We start from the raw sequence: 26,693 nt of genomic DNA on the forward strand, positions 1-26,693 counted from the left end.
TAGTTGCTGTATATCTTTATTTCTTCTATTCCTTTATGCCCAGAATCATGTATTTGCTTCTCTGTTTCCATCTGTCTCTCCCACATGGCCATTTTATTGCTGCTGTTGCCTTTACTGATCACCCAACACTAACTACTGTGCCACCATGACTCTCCCTCTTCTCTCTCCCAGCCTATTGTCTCTGCTTCTCCTTTTTAACTGCAAGGATGTCAGTAAACACAATTTACTGTGAGCGTGCAGATGACTCTCCCATGTCACTGGGTATCTCGCCAATATTTTCCCTCTTGTGGGACTTAGGATATGTTTGTTTACGCCTGTTTCCAAGGGAGTTTAACTCAAGTCTTTATTATAGCGTTATGCTTCGAGATCTGCTGCCAGTGTAGCCCAAAGCACTGCTTTATTGCTGCAAATGTGTTTGGACTAAGCCTCAGGCATCAATAAGAATTGATCTGCTGAACAGTTTGAGAGGGGATTGATCTGTTCCAATTAAAATGCATTTGACAATATAAGTTAGATTTCTAAGCAGTTTGAGGTGTGGTAGGGTGGTGTGTGTGTGTGTGTGTGTGTGTGTGTGTGTGTGCCAGGAAAGGCCAGTGGGAGGGGCAGCAGCAAGTAAAGTGGACAACATTCAAACCCTCCAGCAGCAGCAGTCACTCATTCGCACTCTGCACCTCACCCACTGAGGACTCACCTCTCACCAGTTTAAGGGAGTTTTGCGTGTGATTACAGCTGATGGCGGACAGGATCACCTGCCGACTGTGGCTGGCCGTCTTTCTCCTGGGATGCGGACGACTGTCCGCTTTCAACCTGGACAGCGAGAACGTCCTGCGGAAGAGCGGGGATCCGGGCAGCCTGTTCGGCTTCTCTCTCGCCATGCACCGGCAGCTCGATCCGGTGGACAAGAGAATGTAAGAGCCTCTCGAAAAACTTTTTGCTCCACAGCTCGGAGGCAGCGCACTTACTTCTGCGTCGTCCTCGGGAACACGCTGTGCATGTCATTAAAATAACTCCTGTAACCATGTAATTAAAATGTCACAGCAGCGTCGGAGCCGCCGCGGGAGTTGAAAAATCCCACTTTTAGGAGACAGCAGTGAAGCTAACGGAATGCCCAGGTGGGCTGTGTCGCAGGTAGCTTCAAACCAGCGGCCTGGACGATTTTTCCACTAAATCTCAGCCCTCCATTTTCCTCAGCTTCCTTCTGGAACGTCCAGTAACTCAAACACCTGCTGTGAGGTAAACCTCAGGCCTGCGGCTTGTTAATCTTTGCTCAGTCCTGACTTCCAGGTTACTTATTTGTGAGTTTTTATTGGACCTCCGCAGTAGATTTGTGTTCACGTGCACGCCACAGCGCGTGCCCACCTCTCTCTCTCCTCTGACTTTCTCCCAAAGTTGGTTTTAACTGAGCTTGGGCATCCAGGTCCAAACATCTCAATGAATCATTGTTGGCGCTTTTACGGGCATTGATTCAGAGGGATTTGTCATGGTGCATAAAGGCTAACTGCCATCATGTGGTCACTGGGCTGAACAGCCTGAATATTAGCTGACCTGAGATCAGAGCAGTCAAATTCTTTAATCTGAGAATCTGTTAGAGTATAATGGAGCAGCTAGAAGTAGAGATGTGTGCCTGTATTTTCCATTAGGGGTAAAAAACACTGTCAAAAACACTGCATGCAGAAAACAGGCCCTTTGAGAGTTGTATTATTATCTATTATATGATTGGACTATTGTTGCTGATGGAGTAATGATAAAAAAATACAATTTAATGTTGTATTTGATTTAGGTATATCTGATTTTAACTTGTGTATATACAATTTAATTTATAGCAATGCAAAATATTTTGTAAACTCATATGTTTTGTATATGAAATCTTAATTAAATTAGGTAAAGTAACTAGTAGCTAACTATAGCTGTTAGATATATAGTAGAGTAAAAGTACAATATTTTGTATGAAGTAGCCTGAAATGGAAATATTCAGGTGAAGTACAAGTACCTAAAATATCTACTTAAGGACAGTGCCTGAGTAAATGTACAGTTGTATTCCACCCCTGTCACTACTATAGGAGAAGTCACCCAAAAAATGATGAGTGCCTCTAGTAGGGATTACAATCTGATAAACTACTACTGTTAACTGGCTGTTTACTCAGAATTGGTCCATAAAGAGGTTTTTCTGTCTTGTAACTAGTTAATAGAAGGGTTGAAGCTGAACTCCAAGTAGTGGTTTGTGTTTGTATAGCTAATGCACGAGGGGGTCACCGCAGTGTGTTTAACCACCGCAAGATTACCCTGAACTATCATGGGTCAGGATTAGCAAGCATCCAGAGATTTTCAGCCTTGGCCACAGAGGTTAAACTTATTTACACACTTCTACTACTGCTGCACATTCACACACACACACACACACACTGTGGCAGTTCGTGTCCTAGTTTTAGGCTGTGTCTAAATGAAAGACACATGGTGATCAGCACGAGACCAGAGCCACCGCAAAGTCCCACTGCTTCAGGTTGTAAAATTACATTCAAGGAGACAGAACACAGTTGGATTCTGTGAACTCAAAAACAACAGATACTCGTGTTTATAATATAGACTGAGCCGTGTGTGGAGGTGTCAACTACTGAAGCAATTAGGCGATTAATGGAGCAGTAGATCAGCAGAATAATTTGTCTGTAATATTCATTCACTAATTTTTAAGCAAAAACAAAGCAAACATTTGCTTGTTTCATCTTTTTAAATGTGAAGATATGCTGGTGTCCCTCCACGTCTATGATAGTAAACTGAATACCTTTGAGAGTACAGTTTTGACATGTCAATTGTGCCTCTGGGAAATAGTGATGTACATTTTTCATTACTGTCTGATATTTTCTGGATTAAACTAGTAACTGATTAATGGATAGAATCATTGGCAGATTTATCTACAATGAAAAAAAAATGTTATTTGAGCTCTAATGCTTATTTTTGAGAGATGTAACCTCAGGCATGTTTTCAGGCGGGTTATTTCCCTTGATGCAGAGCTATTTGCCATAATCTGTCATCTAAATACAATTGTATTCCACATACTGTAACAGTTTGTTGCACACGACTTTTAAAATACAGCCTTGTCCTGTATCAGGATAGAAGCAGGTGAGCTTGAGACATCAGCAGTTTGTGCGTGCTCCCTCGCAACACAAGTTGGAAGGTGTGTGTGCATGTTCGAGCAGGAAGCCATGTTTGATTTATAAGCGATGGTGCTCATAGTGCTGTTACAGAGGTGGAATGTGCTCTCACTGTGGACTGCGCGTTCGTGTGTATGCACATGCATTTGTGCATTGCCTGTGGATGCATGTGCGTGTATGGATGAGTGCGTGTGTGTGTGTTTTAATGGTGCTGATGCATGCTGTGGCTGAGTACTGAGGCGTTGCCTTGTTGTCAGTCACTTGGACGAGTGTCAGAGAGCTCAGTGTGCAGCTTGACACATTCCTAACCTGAGGCAAAGAAGAGAAGAGGTAGATTTTTTATGCTGACAGTGATTTTCTTTTCCTGTAAGAGTTCAATAACGTACGTTACATTAACATGGCGGTGTACGTGTGCTTTTGCGCCCCCACATGTGTATCCTCACTGCTGGGTTTGCACTGTGAGTCACAGTCCTTTCCTAGCCAGCCTGCCAACTTTTATTTCGTCTTATATCTTCCTGTGTCTTTCATGCCCTACAGGCACGAGTGTTGCATGTACCTGCAGGAGAGGGCAGGACCCGATGGGATTGTGCATATGCATGTGTGACAGTGTGTGCGCATGTGTGTGTGTGTGCAGCATTCCATGGTTGGTCATAATTGCCAGACGGAGCCGTCTGTATAATAAAATCAAGAGGGAAAGCACAAAATGCATGAAGAGGGAGGAGGAGACAGAGAGTGAGAGTTGAAGGAAGTTTAAGAGCTTGGATTGAGTGTGAGAAATGTGTGGGAGAAAGTAAATGCATGTGTGTGTGTGTGTGTGTGTGTGTGTGTGTTCTTTTGAGAAATAAACTGGCTCTGGAGAAATGGATAAATGTAGCACAAAGAGTAAAGGATATATAGAGACATGCAGTGAGAGAGAGGGGAGCGAGGCATGCTGGCATGTTAAATAGTAATGTCAATGTCATGCTGGGTTTGGATTCCTATGATGTAGGAGACAGGACGACTGTAGAGTTGAGTACTTAAGTCAGCTTTGTGTGTGAGTGTATATGGTCTGTGTATGAGAGTCAGGCTGCCCCTTTCTCTTCCCTTCAGGTGAGTTGAGGTTAAGCACCATCAAAGGCAGAGAGCGATGGCCGAAAGCCTGTGGAGAGGAACATAAATCAGTTTTACATCTGGGCACCAAATAGAAGCCGTTATTAAAGCAGTCGGAGTCAGCGGGCTCCATCCTGGCAGACACATGGAGGCAGAAGTTGGGTAACACATGACATGAACCTCTGGATCTGCAGCCCATTTGGAGGCGAACGCCTCTGTTTGATAGGGCGGCACTGGCTGTCGCTAAGCAACAGGCTGTGCCCCGGCTGGGCAGCCAGTTTGCTGCTGTTAGATAAATCGACACACCTCTCTCAGCGGGGTGTCGCCCTGTGCTGCGCAAGGGCAGTTCAAGTGTTGCTGCCAGTATGTGTGCTTCTGTTTTGGGAGTCATTGAACACTTTTACCCAAACACACATTCACACACACACACACACACACACACACACACACACACACATACACACACTCTCGCTCTCTGTTTGTCTTTGTCCTTCCTGTAGACTAAGCCCGTGTGTTGGGGCTTCCTCTGCTGGTGGTGAATGATTAGATAAACAGCTGGCTCTCTGTCAGTGGACCAGCCACTCAGCCTTATCGCTGTGTTTCTCCCGGACACGTCACGTCAGCACTTCAATGGCAAAAAACAATAAAAGTGTGTAGCCATAAAGATAACATGTGTCTATTGGGGCTTTTTTTAATTTAATTTAATTTGGATCATATGTCAGCAAATGCTCTGCCTGCTCCTTCTGCTGTCTAAATCATTGTTCAATCAATCAATTGTTCAAATAATCACTAACATAATGAGTTTTATATCATTATGTCTTAATTTTATTTGCTTTTGTTGGCTGCATTGTGCCCAAAGGAAACAGCTGAACGAGACCTCGAATGAGCATCACCGTGTGATTATGTAAAAGCAGGAACGGCAGCATCCACTCTCTATTAACGCAGCAGAGACCCCAGACCCAGTGATCCCATTTCCCAGAGTCCCACTGTGTCTCGGCAGATCACTTTCCGTCCATTCTCCTGACTTCCTGTGTCTCGGAGGATGACGGGGGTGGAGATGTGCCCACTTGGGATTCGCTGGTAGTCACGAATCGTCTCTTTGGAAGCGATGACTCGTCCGAATCTGGCTCAGCCGTCGAGCACATGCTCGGACAGTTGCTCTGGGTGTGAAGATGTGTTTTCTGTTGGGTAGGTGTGTGCGCGTAGAGGTGGAGAGTTGACTTCAAAATGTGTGGTATCAAATGTCAAGTGTCCCTCGTAGTTTAAACAAAGGCTGGATAGGACACTTGTTGGGTGGGATGACTGCACAAATTATAGTGCTCTGGTTTCTGAAATGAGGCCAAACCAATCCAGTGGTTAAAACGGGATAAACAGTGCGCACTTGTCCATCATTGCAGAAGGAGTCTGTTTCTGTTGTGATGACTTGTCTTAATGCATTTTTAGAGGCAGTTCTTCATAATTTCCCAGTATTTCATTACATTTAAACCATCTCATAAGGCCAGCATTGTCAGACTGTGACCAACTTTGTGAACAGTTTTAACGAAGCCATATTTTTGTGTGTCATATAACCAGATTTATCGTCCTTTGCTCATCATCACACCCGCTGAAGTCAATATTCCTGATTTATGCTCGTCTGAAAAAGTCAGCTTTGTAGTTTGAAGTCTTCCCCCACATGCAGCGAGTGTTGACTAGTGAGGTCTACGCTGCAGACATGCTGATCACATTAGGCCTCTTCACTCTGACTATATGTCTCTGTGAATTCCCTCCCAGATGGCAAGTGTGTGTGTGTATCTGAGAATGCTTTGTGTTCTAGCTAAAAATGGCTTCGCTTAATCTCATCTGGTGAAGACAGTGTGCTGTTCAACATTAACTCTGGAGGTCATCGGACAGACAAAGCAAACCAGAGAGAGCTGCTGGAACATGCAGGCAGAGAGGCCGGTGTGTTGACAGTGTGTATGTGCGCTGGGCTCTACTGTAAACCTCCACAAAGCATCAGCTCGAAAGACGCCATCCTTGACTTGTTTGATTCACTCTGCAGGGAACCCTGGGAACTGGGTGCCAATCGCCAAGACTTGGGTGTGACATTTGCCCTTGTCCTTGCTCCACAAAGGCAGCCTGTGTGCGTGTGTGCATGTGTGCGTGTGTGGAAAGAGATAGAAAGCCTGGCTCAGTCAACCACAGCGGGCGTTTGAAAGGGGTCTTTGACTCAGCGGGACCATGAAGACATGGAACATCAGTTTGGTGGGGGATGTGTTTGTGTCTGTGTGTGTGTGTGTGTGAATACGGTTCTGCTGTGTGACACAGTAGACTGGAATGTATGATAATATAATGTCTGAGTGGAAGAAATGTCCGGATGCTGGATTGCAGATGACGGTCGATTTGCGTATGTCTTAATGGAGTCGTTTGTGTGTTGCAGGCTGCTGGTTGGTGCCCCGAGAGCAAAAGCCTTGAGTGGTCAAAAGGCTAAAGTGACAGGAGGACTGTACAGCTGTGACATGAGCTCACCTGATTGCTCCAGGGTTATTTTTGACGATAGCGGTGAGATATCTGCTCACACCTGTGCACTTCCCACATGTTTTTGGCTATTTCAGACATTTTATTCTAATATTTCAGTCACAATAACCTCTTTGTGTCTATTTTGGTCCCTGTCTCTGTGCAGAGGATACAGCCAGAGAAAGCAAAGAGAACCAGTGGATGGGAGTGTCAGTCAGCAGTCAGGGACCAGGAGGCAAGATTATGGTAAGAGTGTGTGTCTTTGTATCTGACCCTGACTTTGAAATTGAACATTTTGGCACTAATGCCCAAAGATGATCTGCTTGCTGCTGTGTGAGGATTAGCTGCTTTTTCTGTTTTATGTCATTGTAAAGTGAACATCTTCTTGTTTTAGACTGATATTTTATGGACTGAACTATTGGCAGATGAATTGATACATGTTTTCTGTGTCCCTGTTAGACCTGCGCCCACCGCTACCAGCGCCGGAGCAATGTGAACACACCCATTGAATCCCGGGACATTATCGGCCGCTGCTACGTGCTGAGTCAGGACTTGACTATCAACCCGTCTTCAAGTGAGGATGGAGGCAGCTGGCATTTCTGCGAGAGCCGGCCCAGAGGCCACGAGATGTTTGGCTCCTGCCAGCAGGGCCTCTCTGCCAGGTTCGACAAGGACTTCCACTACCTCATCTTTGGGGCCCCGGGAGCTTACAACTGGAAAGGTAGCCGAGTGCGTGTGGATGTCACAGCTAGTTTGCATAGATGTTCAAAGTAAGCTATGAAAGAAGAACTGACCTGCATGTGTGCTTCGTTATCACATTTCGTGTATGATTTATGATTTTTCATTTAAAGGGGGATTTGCCAGTGGTGCTTCTTTCAGTCATGTGTTCAACATTACTGCCAATTGGATTATTGTGTCATGGGTTTGTCATCCCTTTGTTGCAAGCCTCATCTCTCCTGCCTTAACTGGCCTCCCCTCCTCCAGGTGTGGTACGCTTGGAACAAAAGAACGACACCTTCTTAGAGATGGGCATCTATGACGATGGTCCTTTTGAGGTGGGAGATGAGAGCGAAAAGAACCCTGACCTGGTTCCTGCTCCTGCAAACAGCTACCTTGGTAAATCGCCGCTCGCTCTCTTCGTCCGTTCATTGCCAGTCTTAGACTTATTTAATCACTTCACTTGCTCTCCTGTCACAGAAAAGCGTACCTGACTGGCCTGGACTATCTGACTATTATTTTGTCTCTGTCTCTCAGGCTTCTCCCTGGACTCGGGGAAGAGTCTGACCAAGAAGGGCCAGCTGACAGTGGTGGCGGGAGCTCCGCGAGCGAACCTCAGCGGGGCGGTGGTGCTGCTTAAGAAGGGCGCGGACACTAGCAACATCCTGCTGGAAGAGTACACCCTGGAAGGGGAAGGGCTGGCCTCGTCTTTCGGCTACGATCTGGCCGTGCTGGATCTTAACAAGGACGGGTGAGTGGCACAGCGTGATAACACAACTGTGCTATTGCTATTACTGCATGCTCATGAACAAGTTCCGCTTGCGTTTGTCAGCTGGCAGGACATAGTGGTGGGGGCACCTCAGTACTTTGAGAAGGAAGGAGTAATTGGAGGAGCCGTCTACGTCTTCGTCAACAAAGCCGGAAAGTGGAACAAAGTCATGCCCACCAGAATCGATGGACCTCAGGACTCCATGTTTGGCCTGGCTGTGGAAAACTTGGGAGACATCAATCAGGATGGTTACCATGGTGAGGCTCCAATGTTTGTGCGTGTGTGTGCATACATAATGTACTACTATTCTTCACGCCGGTTCTTGAATGAAATGTTCCTGTATAGCCACGTTATAAATCTCTGTGGTTGTTCTTGTGGTCAGATTTTGCTGTGGGGGCTCCTTATACGGATGGTGGTGCAGGGACTGTTTACATCTACCATGGATCAGCCACAGGTCTCAGCTCGAAGAAAGCTGCACAGGTATGTAATAAACTGATGGAATAGCTAACTTCACCTTGTCAACAGTTGCTGCAGCCTTGTTTTGGGAGGTAGGGAGGCTGTCATAGATCATAGATTCAGCTGTCATAGTCATAGATTTTGTCCAAATGTGTGATGTTTGTATCTTAAAGTTAGGATAGTTGGTTTGGATGGAAGTTTCTTTGTTCTGGGTCACACCAGGTTTGACTTCTCAGTCTCTGTCATGCTTTACAGTAAGTGGCTGTAATGAAAATGTGTGCTTCCCTTGCTGCAGGTTCTGTCCGGCCAGCCTTTAGGAGTCCGGCTTTTTGGCTACTCTTTGGCAGGCAACATGGACCTGGATAGGAACTCATACCCTGACCTGGCTGTGGGATCCCTCTCTGACGCCGTCTTTGTCTACAGGTGAGAAAACTGGTACACTTGTCTCCATGTACTCTCTCCGGTCTCATGGTCATAGAGTTGCTCACCGAGTCTTGTCCTCCCAGAGCCCGTCCAGTTATCAACATCAAGAAGGAAATCAAGTTCTCACCGAAGGAAATCGACCTCACCAAAAAGAACTGTGGCAACACCTTCTGGTACCTGTTTTTTTTACTGTTGCTTCAAATATGAACAATTGTATTCATGGCGAAAAAGATGAGAGATCCAGTTTAATATTATTATGTTCATGAGATGCTTTGATTCATTTATGGACATTCATCAAACTGTGAAAAATCACTGTGCCAGTACTCTGTCTGACTGTGGATAAACTGCATTATGTCTCCAGCTTGAGTGTTGAGGCATGCTTCACCTACACCGCCAACCCCAAGAGCTACTCTCCCAGTCTGAGTAAGCTGAGCCGTCTTTTCATTCATTAACACTCTGAACCACACAGCCTGTCAGCCTGTCAAAAATATGCCTGTATCATGTGTAGCCAAAAAATGTCAGTCTCCTCTGTCTTATGTCTCCGTCTCTGTCCCGTCTAGCGGTGGCGTACACCCTCGAGGCCGACAGTGACCGCACAAAGAACGGTCTTATCCCCAGGGCCACCTTCTCCGAGGCCAATGAGCAGAGCTACGAATCCAAAGGGACCATCACCTTGAACAGCAAAGGACAGAAACAGTGCGTTACACGTCAGCTCGCCATAAAGGTAGGCGCTCTCTCTGGAAATTCCTCTGTGTTGATGAGCGTGCATTGTGGCTGGCCCGTCATGTTGTGTGGCGTCCTCACTCTGCAGGAAAATATCAAAGACAAGCTGCGCGGGATCCCCATCGAAGTGTCAGTGGAGATCCAGGACGCCAAACGCAAGCGCAGACAGAGCTCAACTCCTCAGCTGCCACCCGTCCTGGACGCCAATGAGCCCATGACGACTCGATCAGAGGTGTGTGTGTGCGACTCAACGTAGGAACACGCTGAAAGACTTTATAGACACGCAGGAGATGTGCTGATGTTCCGACTGTGTCCGTGTAATCTGGTTTTAGGTGCATTTCCTGAAGGAAGGATGTGGCAGTGACAATGTTTGTCAGAGCAACTTGCAGGTGAAATATCGCTACGGCTACAGGACAACTGACGAAGACACATTCACTCCATTAGGACTGTAAGAGCGCACGCACACACACGCACACACACACACACACCTGTTTTCATAACACCATTACCTTTATTGGGGCTTCTAAGCCTGGTTCCTTAAGACTGTGCACACACGGCCACTCAGCAACACACTGGCTCACAACTGCTGTCTGTTTAAAGGGAGAACGGCGTGCCGGTGATCTCGCTCAGCAACCAAAAGGACATCGCCCTGGAGGTCAAAGTAACCAATCTGAACGGAGATGATGCGTACGAAGCCTCTGTGCTCGCCTCCTTCCCACGCTCTGTTACCTACTCTGCGTTCCGCGTTCCACCAACTGTGAGCCTGTCTTTCTCTCTCCGTCTCCCTCTCTCACACACACAAACACATTGAACACACACACATACCACTTTGCGGCCCTGACTTGATTTTGTTATTGATTTCAGGAGCGGCATGTAACCTGTGTAGCCAATAAAAATGGTTCCCAGGCTGATTGTGAGATTGGAAACCCCTTCAAACGAGACTCAGAGGTGAGAGAAAATCTCCTGTTGGCGCCGTCTGCCACCTCTGCACAGGTGCTACTGTTGATATTTATGTATTGCCTCTGCATTTGTGCACATAGACGACCTTCTACATCATCCTGGGTACATCAGGCATCTCTCTCAACACTACTGAACTGGAGATTGATCTTCAGCTTGAGACGTAAGTATATCTAACGGCTTAATAACATTGATTTACACCTTTTAAGAAGTTAGATGATTGATTTTGAATTGATGGATGGTTTGACAGTGGTCTTGATCTTCTGAAGATGCGCTCCTGGGCCGTATCTTCAATATGCATTAACATTTGTAGTTCATCTGACTTGACCTGTGTGTATCCTCTGATCCAACAGTACGAGCGACCAGCAGAAAATAGCCCCTGTTAAAGCGAAGGCAAAGGTGGCCATCATGTTGCAGCTGTCTGTATCAGGGTAAGAACACACACACACACTCGGTCACAACCCAAAAAGCACACATGTATGTTTAGATTCATACTACTAACTGTGCTTCTCTGTCTTTCCAGACAAGCCCAGCCATCTCAGGTCTACTTCACAGGAGAGGTCAAAGGTGAGGCGGCCATGAAGAGTGAGAGTGAAATTGGCAGCGCCATCACACACCAGTTCAGAGTGAGTACAGGGAAGCTCAGATTGGCTCGTTCTCCTCTGTGCCGTTAACACGTTTCCGGCGTTCTGTGTGTACATGTGCTCGAGTGAGATGGAGGTGGAACGCCGTTTCTGTCTTGATTTGCAGATCATCAATCTGGGAAAGCGCCTGACAGACTTCGGCACCGCCACCCTCGACATCGACTGGCCAAAGGAGACGGAGCAGGGGAAGTGGCTGCTCTACCTGATGAAGATCACCTCCACTGGAGTGGACCATATAGAGTGCTCTCCTAAAGGGGAGATCAACCCTCTTAACAAGGTCAGTAAAAACATCACATTCAGGTGTGGTGGTCCCTCTGTCTGCATGGATAGTTTAGTAAAGTGGACTGTTTTACATATATTGATTCATATTTATTTAGACAAAGAAGTTGAGGTAAATTTTATAGTTGGATGTACCTCTTCCTCTCTGCCTTAAGGAACCAAGTAACTCCAGGACGAGAAGAGCAGCAGATAACACCCAGGGAAGTGAGGAGGGCACTATTTTACGTTCAACTGACAAAAGGAAATCTAAAACTCTGGTAATACCACACTGCCTGGTTCTATTCTTTTGTTTTATATCACTATATTTTATGTGCCTTCGCAACCAGTTGTAAAAGGAATGCTGTAGTAACTTTGTGCTCTCTTTTACTTTGACAGTCCTGTGACAACGGGGCAAAATGTGTGAGGATAAAGTGCCCCCTGCGGGGCCTGGACAGTAATGCAGTCATCACTCTCAACTCTCGCCTCTGGAACGGCACCTTCATAGAGGTAACACAGCTTGTTTTAATCAACTTTTTGGGCCGGATTTGAGACGGGTAGCAACTCTGTGGTGAGAATCAGCTTCACTGCCCTGAGAAGTAAAAGTAAAGGAATTTCTCAAATGCTTTTTAACAAGCTGAACTTATATATTGAACAACCCAATTCCAGAAAAGTGTGAAACTCCAATAAAAATGGCTTATTAAAAGCCATCAGTTCCATAAATGCTCATTAACACCATCACATATTCACATATTGTAGTCATTGCACTGAAAGCTGTTACTGGGCTCTTAGAGTGTTACAGAGGAATGTACAAGAGTAAGAATAAGAATTATTGAATGAAAAACAGCTGTCTAGCTTCATAGGCTGCCTCGCACGCAGACTATCACGTTTAAAATATAATATAATATAATATGTTTTTAGTTAAAGGGGCAGAAATTGCAATTGAAGTTTTTTTTTGTCTTCATTTCATTATTCTAAACTTGATCTTCTCTTCTTGTCTTTGAACAGGATTATTCCAAGTTACACCATGTGGAGGTGATAGTGAGGGCCTCTCTGCATGTTGATAGCACAACAAAGAACACAGTGCTGCAAAACGCTGAGACACAGGTAACATGTGGCCCAATAAGGGGGCATGATTATTGCGTGACATGGCAGTTAAATGATGTCAGTGTAGTGTGTGAACATGGAAAGCCTGAGCTTGTGAACCATATAAACAGAGAGAATAAGGGGACATTTGAAAGTGTAGCTGACGCTCTGATCCAGAGGTCTTAATGCTGATGTTCTGCCGCTGTCTTTGTGTTCCCCAGGTGAGACTGACGGTGTTCCCAGAGAGGCGTGCAGCCCAGTATGGAGGAGTGCCATGGTGGATCATCGTGCTGTCCGTCCTGCTCGGGCTGCTGTTGCTGGCCCTGCTGGCTTTCCTTCTCTGGAAGGTAGGGCAAGGGACTGGGCCACACCCTGCGCCAGCTAATTAAAACACATGCAAGCACATCTACATGTTCCTGGTTTCAACTGAAAAAAGTCTGTAAAGCACAATTTCCAGATCAAATGTAGGTGTACATTAACAGCACATACACATTTTCTAACAATTTGCCTCTCCTCAGTGTGGAGTCTTTGGGAAAAAGAATAAAGAGGACCCATCAGAAAAAGAGAGACTGACATCAAATGCATAAAAAAGAGAGGGTAAAATTACCCGCCTGCTATGAATGGGTGAAGCGTTTTCTTTGCTCCTTTTTTGCTTCAGAAGTGCTGCTTTCTGGTATGAGGCAGGCAGTGGGCAGTTCTCATACTGTGATATGAATGCTACTATAAAAGCTGACTGATTAATTCTGCAAGGAGTCAATGCCGAAAAGGTTTGCACACATGATTCTGTGTGGATCGTTTCAGTTTACCTGCATGGCAAGGGGATGTGATGGCTGATAGCAGTGACAGGATCACCACGGGGGGCTCTTCTGCATCTGTCTGATTTTCTCATTTCCTCTGTTTCCAGTTTCTTTTGTTGCTGTTGCACATGCAGTCACTTGGTCTGCAGGTTTCTTTCTGGCTACATTTAAAAACAGAGGCATTAGAACATGCTTCCTGTCTTTAAGAGGAGTGCAGATGGCTTGTCTACACCTCTGAATGGATTCACTGAATCTTGGTTCTTCCCTTTGAAACGGACTGATGACATTAAATGTATCATCGTCCCCCTTTGCTTTCTCTGAATGTCTGAAAATATACTTTTCCCCAAACAAAACTCTGATTGCTTTCCCACTCTTCTCTACAGTGTGGCTTTTTTAAGCGAGCCAAATATGAAGACAAGGTTCCCAGTTACAACGCTGTTCGGATCAAACGGGAGGAGAGAGCAGTGAACCCTGGGAATGGTAACTGGGAAAACCTGGAAAAGAAGCCCTGGATGACAACATGGCATGACAAAGAGCATTATTCTTAACAGCCAATGAGATCCCACCCCACACAGATTCCTGTTGCTTACTGATAAAACTCCCAATATCACCGTTTTTTTTCCTGCCTCGTCTTTACGCAGCGTGGACTGTAAATAGAGACAAAAATCATTTGAAAAAAAAAAACTTTGTAAGACTAAATACTTGATCAAACATTCTGCTTCAGGGGCTGAACCGATCTTGGACAAAGTCTGTATGAATCACTGGAGAAGGACAGTTGCAGTGTGGGAGGTGGTCCTGCACTGCTACTGTCTGTCAGAGCTCGTTTTGTACATTTACTACATACACAGTGTTGACTGGGGGAGGGAGGGAGTGTTTATATGTTTTTTGTACATTTTTCTGAATGTTTTGCAGAATTGTTTGTATTTATTCTTTGTGAGGAGTACTTTATGTTACGTGCCCTACAGGCCAAAGAGCCATGCAATGCAAAGACTGGCGACTTTGGTGTTTTTTGTTTTTTAAACTAAAATGCATTTCCCCCATTTTTTAGCATTTCTACTTTGCATCTGCCTTAACTTGCTGATCAGTCAGCATTTTTCATGCTCAAGGTGCCTCAGGTCGTACGTGATGGAGGAACAGCGACTTATCTCGCATTTGTCGAGCACTCGGTTTGCAAATACACAACCAAGCCTCTGCATAATCCACCTTTTATTCACTGGCTGTAAAATAGCAGAGCGAGCAAAGAATTTCTTGAATAAAAATGTCTAAATGTTGTTACATCCAAGTGCTCTGTGTGTGGTTATTCAAGGATAAATTAATTAGTCTATAAAGGGTATCAGGAAGAAGTTTAAAGCATTATTTATTTGTACATAAAAAAAGCATTTACAGCAAATACCATCATTAAATATTAAAATCATTCTAAGGATAATTTAAGGTCCATGATTTAAAAAAAAAAAAAATCACTGTAAAACAGTAAATTGTCACACATTTCACTGGACATACACTGAGAGATGCGTGTCTGCTGTGAGAGTGAACTTTAGTGCTGGAGTCAGCCTCTCTGGTCCAAAGATCTGTGTGTCCATTAAAAACCAGCAAGTGTTCTGGATCCTAAACGATGACTATCAAGATGTGAACAATAGAGGATGTTTGCAGTGGATCTAGCTGTTTCTATCAACTACATAGAGACTGGTTCAAGTGCATTTTTGTGTGTGTTACACTGCAAACACTCATGCTGGTGGCGCATCTCTGACATCACCTTTACAGGAGTGACTCGGTTCTTACAGTTTTGCCACTGCGTCTGGCGTCTTTCGCTGATTTCTCGATGATCATCATCATCGCCTTCTCTTTTTCTTCGCTCTCCTTATCCAAAATCGCGTTCTTCTCTTTCTCCTTTTCCTCTTTCAACTTCCTCTCTCCTTTCCTCTGCCCCTTTTCCTCACTTTTCTTTATCTCCTTCAGCTTCTTCTTGAGGGCAGAGCGGTCGCTATGGCTGCACACCCCCAGAGCCTGACAGCAGAGGAAAGAGAAACAGCGGGAAGACGCATGTGAATGTAAACATATGATACAAAACCAGATTCAAATTTTTTTCATTTTACTGGATTAAATAGTGTCATAATTGGAAACAAAAGTGGTTTAACCCCATTAAAAGGGACTGATGCAGCCTCACTGAGGTAGTTATCACCAGTAGAGCCTTGTCAATATATGGGCATGGCTTACTGTATATTATCTTATCACTGATTAAATAGCATCACCATATAATACATGTTGATGGATAATTAAGAAAATGTAGCAAAGTTATGATGATAATGTAGAGACAGTGTGGACTTGCATACTTTGCCCACGAAGGAGCACAGACAAGTGTATTTTTTAACTGAAATGCCCCACTCAGCACAGCTCCTGGAAACAGCTCTCTAAATAACCGGTTTTAAAGGGATCCTTGTTGTCCTTGTTTAAAAAAAAAATGTTCAGCCAATATGTCCTTGTCACATTTTTTGTAACATCTTAATACAATAACAACATACACTCATCTACACAAGCATAGATTAGTAAACAACAAAAAAGACGAAAGAAATAACTGAAATAAATGAACTAAAAATACAGAATAAGGGCAAAAACTGTCAGTCTGAGGATGGCAGTGTTATTAGAGTTTAAAAAATTAAATAATAAAACTTTAATCACAGTATAATCACATTGGCTATTTGATAGTCGGACCCCTACTCATGAATTAGTTCAATTAGGAATAATTAAACCAACATGACTTTGATCAATTAGTTGAAGTCTTGAGATTAAGCATATTTAAATAGTTTAAAATGTGTATATATGAGAATACAGTTTAATTCAATGTCATAAAATGTATCAGAATCAGTGTATCCTGTGCCTACCACAATGATTTTTTGGATTAATCTTAATTGTTCACCTTGAGTTTCTCGCTGTCCATGCTGAGCAGCTGCGTCCCATCCACACCTCTGGCAGCGAACTCAGGCGCGTACTGGTCCATGCTCATGGCGATTAACCACAGACACACCTGCTGGTTGTTCCACTCCAAGACGGGCCGACTTTGCCACTGGTTGTTGTTATTGGTGGGAACTGGGTCATCGTCCAACGTCTGACAGGACACCAGAGACAATATGCAAGACGCAGACGGAGCGAGGGAGAAGAGAGGGAAGGAAATGAGAGGAGACTGTAATTAAAGACGAGAGCAGACTTGGGAAAAAGAACAATTGGACAAGGAGCGTGCCACGGGGGAAGTAGTAAGGAAAAAAAGGCCAGAAAAAAGGGAGGGAAGGACAGACTCACCTCAGTGGAGGAAAAGGTGAAAGTGTGAGAGTGTCCAGAGAGTGACAGATCAGAGACATGACCCACCATGCTGGAGCTGCACACTGGAGAACCAATACTCTGGAAGCAAGAGAAAAGGGCTGCCTACGTACGGTGCTTCACACGTGTTGCATGCGAACCCACGCGCGTGTGTTTATATTAGAAAGGATTTCTGTTTGTGAGATATCAGAAAGCTCAGACAGAGGAGGAGGATGGCATGCAGAGAGCCTAATTTATATCCTTGTTAGTCCAACTACATGTTCACACAAATTCACACAGTCCAGCTTTTCTTACCTGATCTCGTCTACCTGTGGTCGTCAGGTACGGTAAACTGCTGCTGGACACGGATCGAAGCCTCTCCCTGCCTCTCTCGGCCTCTTCTTTTTCCCTCCCTCGCTCTCCAAACCAGGGAAAGGGCAGGCAAGAAGGCATGGAGGTGACTGAGCCTGACGGAGAAACTCCCGTGGGCTCATCCACCAGGTCACCACACGACCCTCTGCTAATAAACAGTTACAGCACCAGTCAAAAGTTTCTTTCAAATGTTCATTCTCTATTTTTCTACATCATACGTTCGTACTGCAGACGTCAACAGTAAGAAATAACACATGTGAAATTATGTCAGCAGTGCAGATGCAACGCTCTGATAAAACTGGCTCTCATGAGGACCACCCCACGAATGGAGAAGGTGTGAACCAGATGAGTCCTCCAGGCTATGTGAGGGCTATCTGAGCAAGGAGAGTGACGCAGCGCTGCATCAGATGACCTGGTCTCCACAACCACCTGCCCTAAACCCAGCTCAGGTTCGGGATGAGGTGGACTGCGGAGTGAAGCTACTTTGAAGAATTAAAAATATAAAATAGATTTTGCTTAGTTTACGCTTTTATTGCTTACTACATAATTCCATGTGTCTTACTTCAAAGTTTTGACGCCTTCAGTATTAATCTACAATGCAGAAAAACCACTGAATGAGAAGGTGTGTCCAAACTTTTGGCGGGTACAGTATGTATTTAATTAACATCTCAGACATGTTTGAGGCTAATTTCTTTTATGTAGTTCCAAGGAGCTTTTTTCTCCTTTTTGTTGGACATTTCCTGTTTTTTTTAATTAGAAATGTGCATAAAAGCAGGTGATACTTTATTACCATCAGGAGTGGTAGCGTGCAAGTCATCAGTACTAAATGCTTTCTACTTACAGCGATATCACATGAAAGTCATGAAACTTAATGTTAATTGCTCATTTTGGTATTTTTGTTTTGTGTTAGTGTGCATGTGATACCATACCTGTTATTTATAGACCTTTTGCGGTGTTTCTCACTTCTCCTTTTGCTGAGGGACTTGCGAAGGCCACTAAAAAAAACAGAAGAAAATTCTAATCAATAAAGGGATCAGGAAAAAGTAGACCACCAGCAAAATGGCCGGGTCAGTGTCCCTACTCAGCCAGCCCCTGTGGCAAATGAGCAGAAATTCTGCCTATAGCAGAGAGGGAATCTATAAACTACTATGTTTTGACATATCATGATCCAAAAATCTGAGACACGTGAGACAGAGATCCTGCACCTGAAGTCGGGAAATTTCCTTTTGGACTTTCTGGATGCGGAGGACTTGCACGGTGAGGGAGTGACGGTGTTGGTGATGTAGATGGGAGGGGTGAAGTTGGAGCTGGTGGGGGGTTGAGGACTGAGAGCAGAGAGAGACGAGGTGCTGGACAGGTCACTTCTGCTGCTCTTTTGTACCGCTGTGGGAGCAGACAGCGACTGGCTCTCCTGGTGTTTCTGAGCTTCGTCTTCCTAAACACAACACGTGGAGGCGCCTGTTAAGCTTCACAAAACAGCAAACAGAGTTTGAGTTTCACGGCTCCGTCTCCTACCTGTTTCCTGAAGCTCTCTCTGAGTTTGTCTCGCGAGGGCGGGTGGCGCTTGGATTTCTGGGCCAGCTGAGCTCTGGCTATGTGGGCGCTGGAGTCTAGACGTTCTGTATCAGGAACTGGAATATTCCAGTCTGGACCTGAGACACAAACAATTCATTTTGCTCAGTCAAAAAGCACATTTTTATGAATTTTATTTATGTATTTGATGTATATGTATATGAAATGGTTTTGAAGTTGCCGGCAGCGACACAAAGTCTAAGAGATGTACGGTCACATGAACAGCACGCGCTACCGTCACAGTAATTCAGCTCTTACCTGTGTATGGAGAGTCCACAGAGTGGTTCTGTCTTTGTGGCGCTTTCCCCTCCAGCTGTGCTATCTGTGATAAACAGTGTGGAACAATGACTACAGAGAAATGGCAGGCACAGTCAAGTAAATCCGTCCATACATTACAAGTGTCCTCTCACCTGGATTTGCAGTCTTTCGACTGTCTCTTTGTGCAGCCTCTCTCTCTCCTCCATTTCTGTCCTCAAATCGGCTTCTCTTTTCTCCCTCTCCTCCTCTCTGAGGGGGATAATTTTACCAGCTTACAAACAAAATACACTCCTAATAGTAGTGTGGTAATTAGTAGTAATTTGTGATGTGTGTGTGTGTGATGCTCCACATTGTCAGGGAAATAACTCGACTGGGTGGATTAGATCAATACCTGCTCTGGTATTCTCTGACCAGTCTCTTGGCCTTGCTGTATTTGATCTCCAAGCTCTCTGATTGGCTCTGGGCATCAGCCAGTCGCTGGCTCACAACCCTGCACAGCGTCTGGGCCTCTTGCCAATACCTGATAAAAAGAGTGAGGGGCGTTAAACACCCTCTTAACCATCATTATAGTCTTCATAATGTTTCTGAGCATGATTATCCTTTTACAGGCTTTCGGCTCCCACTTGATCTTTGCATATATGGCAAAATGCATTTCTATGGTATGTATGCAGAATACAGTCTATAGCATTGTACTTGTCTAGTTTGTCAGCTTTCTCCTCTCCATCCTCCACTCTTTGCTCCAACTCATTCTTCTGGCTCTCCCAACAGGCCTGCTGCTCCTCCCATGCCTTCAACTTGGCAGACATACAGCACAAGAGTAGATTATATACACTTTTATGAATGCATGTGATAAATGGCATATCCACAAGGGGGGAAGAAAAGTCCCTCTGTTGTAACGTCACACATTTTTAGAGTTGGCAAAACCGTGTATTTTTTCAATCCTCTTACTTCACGAGTTTTGATACAACAAATGAAGCGCTCACTGATCTAACACAGCGGGACAGAAGAAAGCCAGATTTGCGTTCGCCAACCCAGTTATGTCACAGCGGTGATTACTTCAAGGCAAAGGCAGAAAAGCGTTGCTGACGTGGAGAAGTGTTGGAACGCCGCCCGTGTCCTAGTAACTCTGCACCGAGCCATCTCACACACAGTTAAATGGGTCAGACTGTTCCAAATATGGACGCAAAGGTAGTGTATTAATGTGAGTACAGTTATTGGTTTGTACGTGTGTGTGTGTGTGTGAGTGTGTGAGAGAGAGAGAGAGAGAGATCTCAATCTCAGCCGAGTGACCTACCTTTTCTCTAGCATGGTGAAGCTGGGCTGCTCTGCTTCGTAGTTTTAAATGAAGCTACAAAGACAGACAGGGTGGAAAACAAAATATCCATGGATCTGTTTTGGTATATTACAAGCTATACAACAGGGGATGCACTTTTAATAGTTTTACATTACAAGCAAGGGTGGTAATATTTTTGTAGGATGGAAAGTGGGAAATGTAAAGTACCTGCTGGTATTTGAGGCAGAGCTGGTAGTTGTCCAGGCTGGAAAGAACAGACACATCCTCCTCCTCGTCTTCCTCCTCTTCCTCAGCCACTGAGCCCCTCTCCGACATGCTACTATCATTATATTCATCTCCGCCTGCTCTTCCGCTCTTCATATATAAAACACACGTGGAAAACAGGACAATCAAACCATGTGGAATCGTTAACAGGGCTGAAACTTCACCCTTGTTTTAGAAAACACACCTTCCTGGATGTTTTATCCATTTCCAGGCTTTCATTGATCAGTCGGGCGACCTCGCTCTCCACCCCCTCCTTCTCTCTGCCAATCAAAAACCTGCATCCGAAGAGAGACACCAATATAAGCTGTGAGCTATCACCACAGCCTGTTTCACGGCAGACATTTTAGAAGAAATTACACTGTCTTATCCTAAACACCTTTCCTTGACCTCGATGGCAAACGTCATGAGGTGAAGGAAAGTCGCAAGAAGGATTCATCAGGACTTAGGAACAGACTGACGGTGCTGAGAGAATCTGACACACTTACACTGAAACTACACTAGGCTCCGTAATGATGTCGGATTGCTGCTGCAAGGAATTGTGGGACCACATCATCTCCTTCCTTTCGGAGTTAAGAAAGTTAAGAAAGGAAGCACTGAGGTGCCTTTCCTCAGCATTTAGAGAATTCAAACAGCTCTTATCATGGCTGCCACTTTAGTTAGGAACCTGTGTGACTTGTCATAGCAGGTAAAACACAGGCGTTACTAATCAAATTGACGATAGCATATGTGGCAGTGAGGCAGCATGACACCACGACCTGAAAAATGAAGCAGCTAAATTGAATTTAGCCATCATTCATTTTGGTAGTTGCACCTGTGCTTTTCCTGCTGTGATGTGTCAAAATGCCTTCTGTGTTAAAAAGCTTATTGTGCAGTTTGTCGTCAGTGCACAATAATACAGCTAGCAAGCACAGACTGCGTTTAATATTCTCTCAATGTTGGTGCGTTTAAAGACACTAATTCTGGAGGCATTGCTAAAAAACATCTCACTCACAAGTTATGCTACTGAAAACCTATTTCAGAAAAATCAGCTCAGTGGACAAAGAAAAGCTTATGTGGACTTCATGAAGAGGAAATTAATGTGGTCGTTTGTCGCTTTAAAAGGTTTGCCGGCTGGCATCCGAACCTACAACCTCAGGTGTTCCACAGGTGTGTTCTATCTGAAAAGCTGGCAGGCAATCGAAACACTAAATGCTTTAGCTGACAGGCTAACACTTCCTGGATGTTTTTTTTTATTTTAATTTTTTAATTTTATTCACTCTAGTAATCCCAAACTGGGAAATTAGTCTCTGCATTTCATCCCATCGCTGATTTACTGAAACACACACATGCACATGCAACATGCAGTGAACCACACAGGAGCAGTGGGATGCCGCATCAGGCGCCCGGAGAGCATATTGGGGGGTTAAGTGCCTTGCTCAAGGGCACATCAGCCGGCTAATGGAGTGAATACTCCACCACACCCAAGTTTCTCTGCCAGTCCAGTTGGGGGAATCGAACTGGCGACCCTCCGGTCACAAGCCGCTTCTCCAACCTCTAGGCCACGGCTGGCCCCCAATTGATTAAAAGCACTAGTATGGTCTTTTAAAAACACCATCTGGGGGGTGATAAGTTATATTTTCCTTTCTAGCACTGTTTCATCTTTAAATAACTTCAATTATGTAACAAACATTTAGAAGTCTGACTCTGTTCCTGATCAGATGGGCTGTTTTTTCAAACTGACAAATCAATCGTTGTGATATCAAGCCTCTGAATCACTAACGACAAAGACTTCACACTCTGTTGTTCGCCCAAACTAGCAGCAATGCATACAAATAGTGGGAAAGATGCAACAGCGCAGCAACATCGCACTGAGACGCGACGACTTACTTGACGAGGCCTGACGTGTTCTTGAGGACTGTGGCTGCGAACAGCTGGGAGACTCCAACCAAACTCACCCCATCCACATCCACTATCTGGTCATTCACCTGAATCCTAACACACACAAACACACACAGAGACAAAAGAAGATCTCATCTTATCGGAGCCACATTGAATGCCCAGCTAACAAGAGACTGCTGTTAATTGTACCTTCCATCCTTCTGTGTTGCTCCTCCTTCAGTGATTGTCTTGACGAAGATTCCCAGTTTTTCCAGTCCCTGGTCGGCACCTACACCCATACCTATGATACTGATGCCCAGACCGTCGTCGCCTGGAGGGAAAAGAAATTAGGAATTTAACCTCAAGTTAACAGCATTAGTCAGAAGAAGACAGCTGGACTGTAATGAAGCAAAAAGTATGTAGTGAATAGAGGGAAAACGTGGTGCGTGAAGTCAGAGCAGAAGCTGAGATTATTATGATAATTCTGCTTTTTAACCTATTACATGTCAGCCGCGATAATACAGGATTTGTTACGTTTTTCTTTGCTTCTGCACTCTGATGTGGATACACACCCTTTTCTATCTCCACTGGAAACACGTCCATCCTATCCACTCTCTTCTCCAGCTCATACTCAGCTGAGGCGGACACGGGGTCAATATCCTCATTGTGTCTGTCGTACTCTGCGTTGGAATAAGTGCAGAACACCTGAAAGACAGCATTCAATTTACGGTTTAAGTCCGGCCGCAGCTCATGTTAACACCGATGTCAAATTTAGGCTCAGCGACTTAGCTATTGACACAACAAGAAACTGATTATGTTGGCAGATGTGTCAGAGGGAGAGAATCAGGACGACTTGAGCAAACTGCACAAGCATAATTAGAGGATTGCAAAAAAATCTCAGTAAATACACCCAACTTCCATGTGTCAATTACTGATATTACACTGACCGCTACAACTTTACTTTGTTATGAACTGAGCCAGACGAATGCCACACACACCCACAGGAATGTTTTCTGTGCTGTTACATCAAGGCACCTCTGAGCTGACAGAATGAAGCATGTGGGATCTTGCCTTTCCTCCTCCTCCTCTAATGGATTAGAAACATGGCTTTGGGGCTGACACTTCCCTTATATAGATTCGAACACCAGCTTGAACTGACAGTCACACAAATCTACGATGAAGAGCTCCCGTAAAATGCATGAACGTAGAGATAAGTGACCCTGCAGCTGTCAGTGAAGTGAATAACGAGTGCTGAAAGCCTGCACTTGTATTATTTTTTCCTAAAGGTTTCCTTACCTTGATTGGTGCTGAGGAGAACCTGACCTTTCTCTTTACAACTTCCGCTGCATCCTCATCCTCCTGATCGTCCACTTCAGGCACACCAGGAATTTCCTCATATTCCGATAACAGCTGATTTCCTCCAGGTGTAGAGTTCTCCCATTCCTGCCTTGGTGACACTGAATGAGTCTGGGACTCCTGCTCGTACACAAAGGCCTCGTTCTCAATCCCACAGGCAGCTGCAGATTCTGGCTGGTCCTCTTTGCCCCCTCCTGCATGATCTTTCCCATCACCGTCCTCTCTGCACTCCTCACGCTTGACCTCCTCATTGACATGCTCCTCTTGCAGCTCTTCTTTCTCACTTTTCTCCTCCTCTTCAATTCTTTCCCCCTCTTGACTTTGTTTCCATTCTTTCTTCTTTCCCACACTGCACAATGTATCTTTCTTGTCAGTATCATCCTCCTGCATCATGCCTCTCTCTGTCCTTCCAGCACTTTCTTCCACTCCTTCATCTGTCTTTTTCTCCCCATACTCCCCCTTTTCTGTCGACTTCTCAGCCAGTGCAATCAAATGACTTCTCTGCCCCTCCCATTGTTCAGTCACCTGCCGATACTTGTCTTCTCCACCTTCCCCGTCATCCTTGGTCTCTCTTTTACATGACATACTGGCTGATAACTCCCTCTGGTATTCTTCTGAGGGAACGACTGGCCTGCCACCCCCTGATCTAATGTCCACTCTGTTTTCCAGCTCATATGGCCTTGTTTCCATGCAGGGCCCTTCAAAAACATCATCCACTAGATCCTGCTCACTTTCTCCTGCTACTTTCTTTGTATACTTTTCCCACTCATCCTTAAGCCAGTTTTCAGCCTCTTTCCGCCCCTTCTCTTCTTCATTCTCATCACTTTCCGACGACTCGTTCTTTAAGTCAACTAGTTCTGCCCTCACCGGTTCCTCTGGGGTCAAGCAGAGCTCAAGAGTTGCGCTCTCAGGCCTTTCTTTGTTGGTTTGTGATCCTGTGCTTTGACCTTGTTTGTCAAGATAGGAAGGAGACGTATTGGATGCTTCACTCGGGCCATCTGATACAGGAGATTTAGGGTGCCTTGTCAGCAAGGCCTGTGCAGGCGGCTGTGGTGAGGAAATATTTATGATGGGTGGGTTTATGGATTTGTCTCTATCAAAGCTATCCTCCTCTGGATGCTTACTTTTCCCACTTGTCTCTTCCCATTTTTCCACCTGGCTGACACCTCCTCTCCCCTCTTCCTCTTCTCCCTGCCCATCTGCCATCCCCTTGCTTCCCCTGCTGGTAATACCTTTTAAAACCTGCCCTCCACCACCTTCAACCTCTGTAACCTTGGTCTCAAATAACCTCCGCGTTACAGAAAACTTCTGAGCCAGAGCAGCTCTGTCGATATCTGCTATCTCCTCAGACCTCGATAGTTTATCTTGCAGAGAAGATGCTGGAGTAGAACTGTTGGCCACAGTGCTCGGGACAGATGAGGAACTGACGATTGAACGTCTGGATCCAGAGAAAGGTGACGTTTGGAGCTGTGGGCTAGGATTATGGGGAGAAAGGAGGGGTGTGGGGCCAGAACTCAGCACTGGACCACCATCCTGTTTCAGCTGCTGGCTGTCCATTTGCAGGAAGATGTTGTCTCTGATCTTGGTCCCCCTGGTGCTGCGAACCCTCCCTCTGCTGCCTGTGCTGGTGTGAGACATTATGGGATCTGAGAGGCTGGATAGCAGCCTGGTTGAGTGCACAGCAGAGCGCTGGGCGGCAGCGGCTTTGGTCCCCGGTTGTAGAGTGGTCCCAGTGTCAAATGAACATTTGATGGCGTGGAAGTCAGTCTTATAGGTTATCCTGTGAGGGGAGGCACTTCGGCCTTTGCTGTCCGTCCGCATCATTTGGTTCTCTGACGTGAGAAAAACTGTGGAGGAGTTGAGGAGGAAGCTTTTCACAGTTAATGAAAGCACCTGGGCAAGGGTTGAACAGGTAGATAACGTTTGAGGATTTGCTGGTACAGTGGAATGGTGGCAATAAGGCAATAAATATGCTGGGTAACAGAGCTGGTGTGTTAAGAGGTTACTGCATTTGTTTGATGACAGCAGGTGACAAAACCAGGCTCTTGGTGTGGAAACTTCATTGTCAGCAGGTGGTCTTCAAATATTAATTCATCATCACCACAGTAAGAGTCTCCTGAAAAAGTGGTTCGAGCAAAGGTTAGGCACAACACATTCACTGAGGTGAACTAGCACAACCGAACGGGTCATTAATGCAAATTACTGCAGAGACAATTAAGTAGCTCATTCAACACTTGCAGCGATCAGTGCTAGAATTAAAATCAACAAATTTCAGGGTCATTTCACACTCACTGCGAAGTTGGAGGATAGGCGATTGTCAGCACCGTCAAAAAATACAAAACGTATTTGCTGCACAGCTAGGTACAATTGTTTGCAAGAGCAAAGTCCTCTGGGGAACCGCTGCTTTCGCGTGCAGTCGGAAAATGTGCTGATAAAGTACACCTGGACATGGTAGCTAAGTATCTCAGGGGAAAAGACGCATACTTCTTTTCACTAGCTATTGTTGTACTTAATTCCCTGGCATCGGGCCTCAAATTGCACGTTTACGTTTTGTTTTTCCGAGTTGCTAAGTTAATTAGCATAACTTAACCTCAATTTGATGGCTGGTGTGTTTTGTCCTCTCTTCAGTGCAGCCCTACAGCGCACCATAACGTCAGTCCTGCGTCCCTTGAGCTCTAAAAGTAAATTCTCTGTCATTAGCATCGATGCTAACTGTGACTAAAACTGCCACACGAAATGAATTAGAGTTGGAGTAGGAGTTTACGACTGCATTTGAAGGCAGCAAATCTCTCCAACCTGGCCGGAGTGCGCGCGCAGTTTAAAGGTCGTGACGACCGTCGGGTGACAACAACCAACGGCCGACTAGACACA

General features: G+C 45.1%; 2 protein-coding genes across 3 annotated transcripts; one reads left to right on the forward strand and one right to left on the reverse strand.

Annotated features, from left to right (window-relative positions):
* Window positions 1-649: 649 nt before the first annotated feature.
* LOC121615107 (integrin alpha-6-like) lies at window positions 650-14,829 on the forward strand. 2 transcript variants are annotated; one of them, XM_041949290.1, is made up of 26 exons: window positions 650-908; window positions 6,655-6,776; window positions 6,898-6,977; window positions 7,191-7,452; window positions 7,716-7,847; window positions 7,986-8,199; window positions 8,281-8,474; window positions 8,600-8,697; window positions 8,969-9,096; window positions 9,180-9,269; window positions 9,458-9,519; window positions 9,657-9,820; window positions 9,908-10,051; window positions 10,152-10,267; window positions 10,420-10,576; window positions 10,684-10,767; window positions 10,860-10,939; window positions 11,130-11,207; window positions 11,300-11,402; window positions 11,527-11,697; window positions 11,855-11,956; window positions 12,075-12,185; window positions 12,684-12,782; window positions 12,983-13,108; window positions 13,280-13,358; window positions 13,942-14,079. In XM_041949290.1, the coding sequence occupies exons 1-25, from the start codon at window positions 733-735 to the stop codon at window positions 13,346-13,348; spliced, it is 3,162 nt and encodes a 1,053-aa protein (XP_041805224.1). In that variant the 5' UTR covers window positions 650-732; the 3' UTR covers window positions 13,349-13,358; window positions 13,942-14,079. The 2 variants fall into 2 exon arrangements, with proteins under 2 accessions (XP_041805224.1, XP_041805223.1); XM_041949289.1 differs by lacking the exon at window positions 13,280-13,358 and having other exon boundaries at window positions 13,942-14,829.
* A 179-nt stretch (window positions 14,830-15,008) lies between these two features.
* On the reverse strand, window positions 15,009-25,646 carry LOC121615271 (neurabin-1-like). The gene is made up of 18 exons (XM_041949551.1): window positions 23,763-25,646; window positions 22,985-23,171; window positions 22,677-22,800; window positions 22,476-22,580; window positions 20,794-20,884; window positions 20,553-20,699; window positions 20,346-20,399; window positions 19,745-19,845; window positions 19,443-19,571; window positions 19,204-19,300; window positions 19,052-19,115; window positions 18,737-18,873; window positions 18,427-18,656; window positions 18,151-18,216; window positions 17,165-17,366; window positions 16,853-16,951; window positions 16,473-16,661; window positions 15,009-15,562 (listed from the first exon to the last, which is right to left on the reverse strand). The coding sequence occupies exons 1-18, from the start codon at window positions 25,644-25,646 to the stop codon at window positions 15,314-15,316; spliced, it is 4,155 nt and encodes a 1,384-aa protein (XP_041805485.1). The 3' UTR covers window positions 15,009-15,313.
* Between the last annotated feature and the right edge of the window lie 1,047 nt (window positions 25,647-26,693).

Source organism: Chelmon rostratus, chromosome 12 (genome assembly GCF_017976325.1).
Source record: "Chelmon rostratus isolate fCheRos1 chromosome 12, fCheRos1.pri, whole genome shotgun sequence".
Classification (NCBI taxonomy): domain Eukaryota; kingdom Metazoa; phylum Chordata; class Actinopteri; order Chaetodontiformes; family Chaetodontidae; genus Chelmon; species Chelmon rostratus.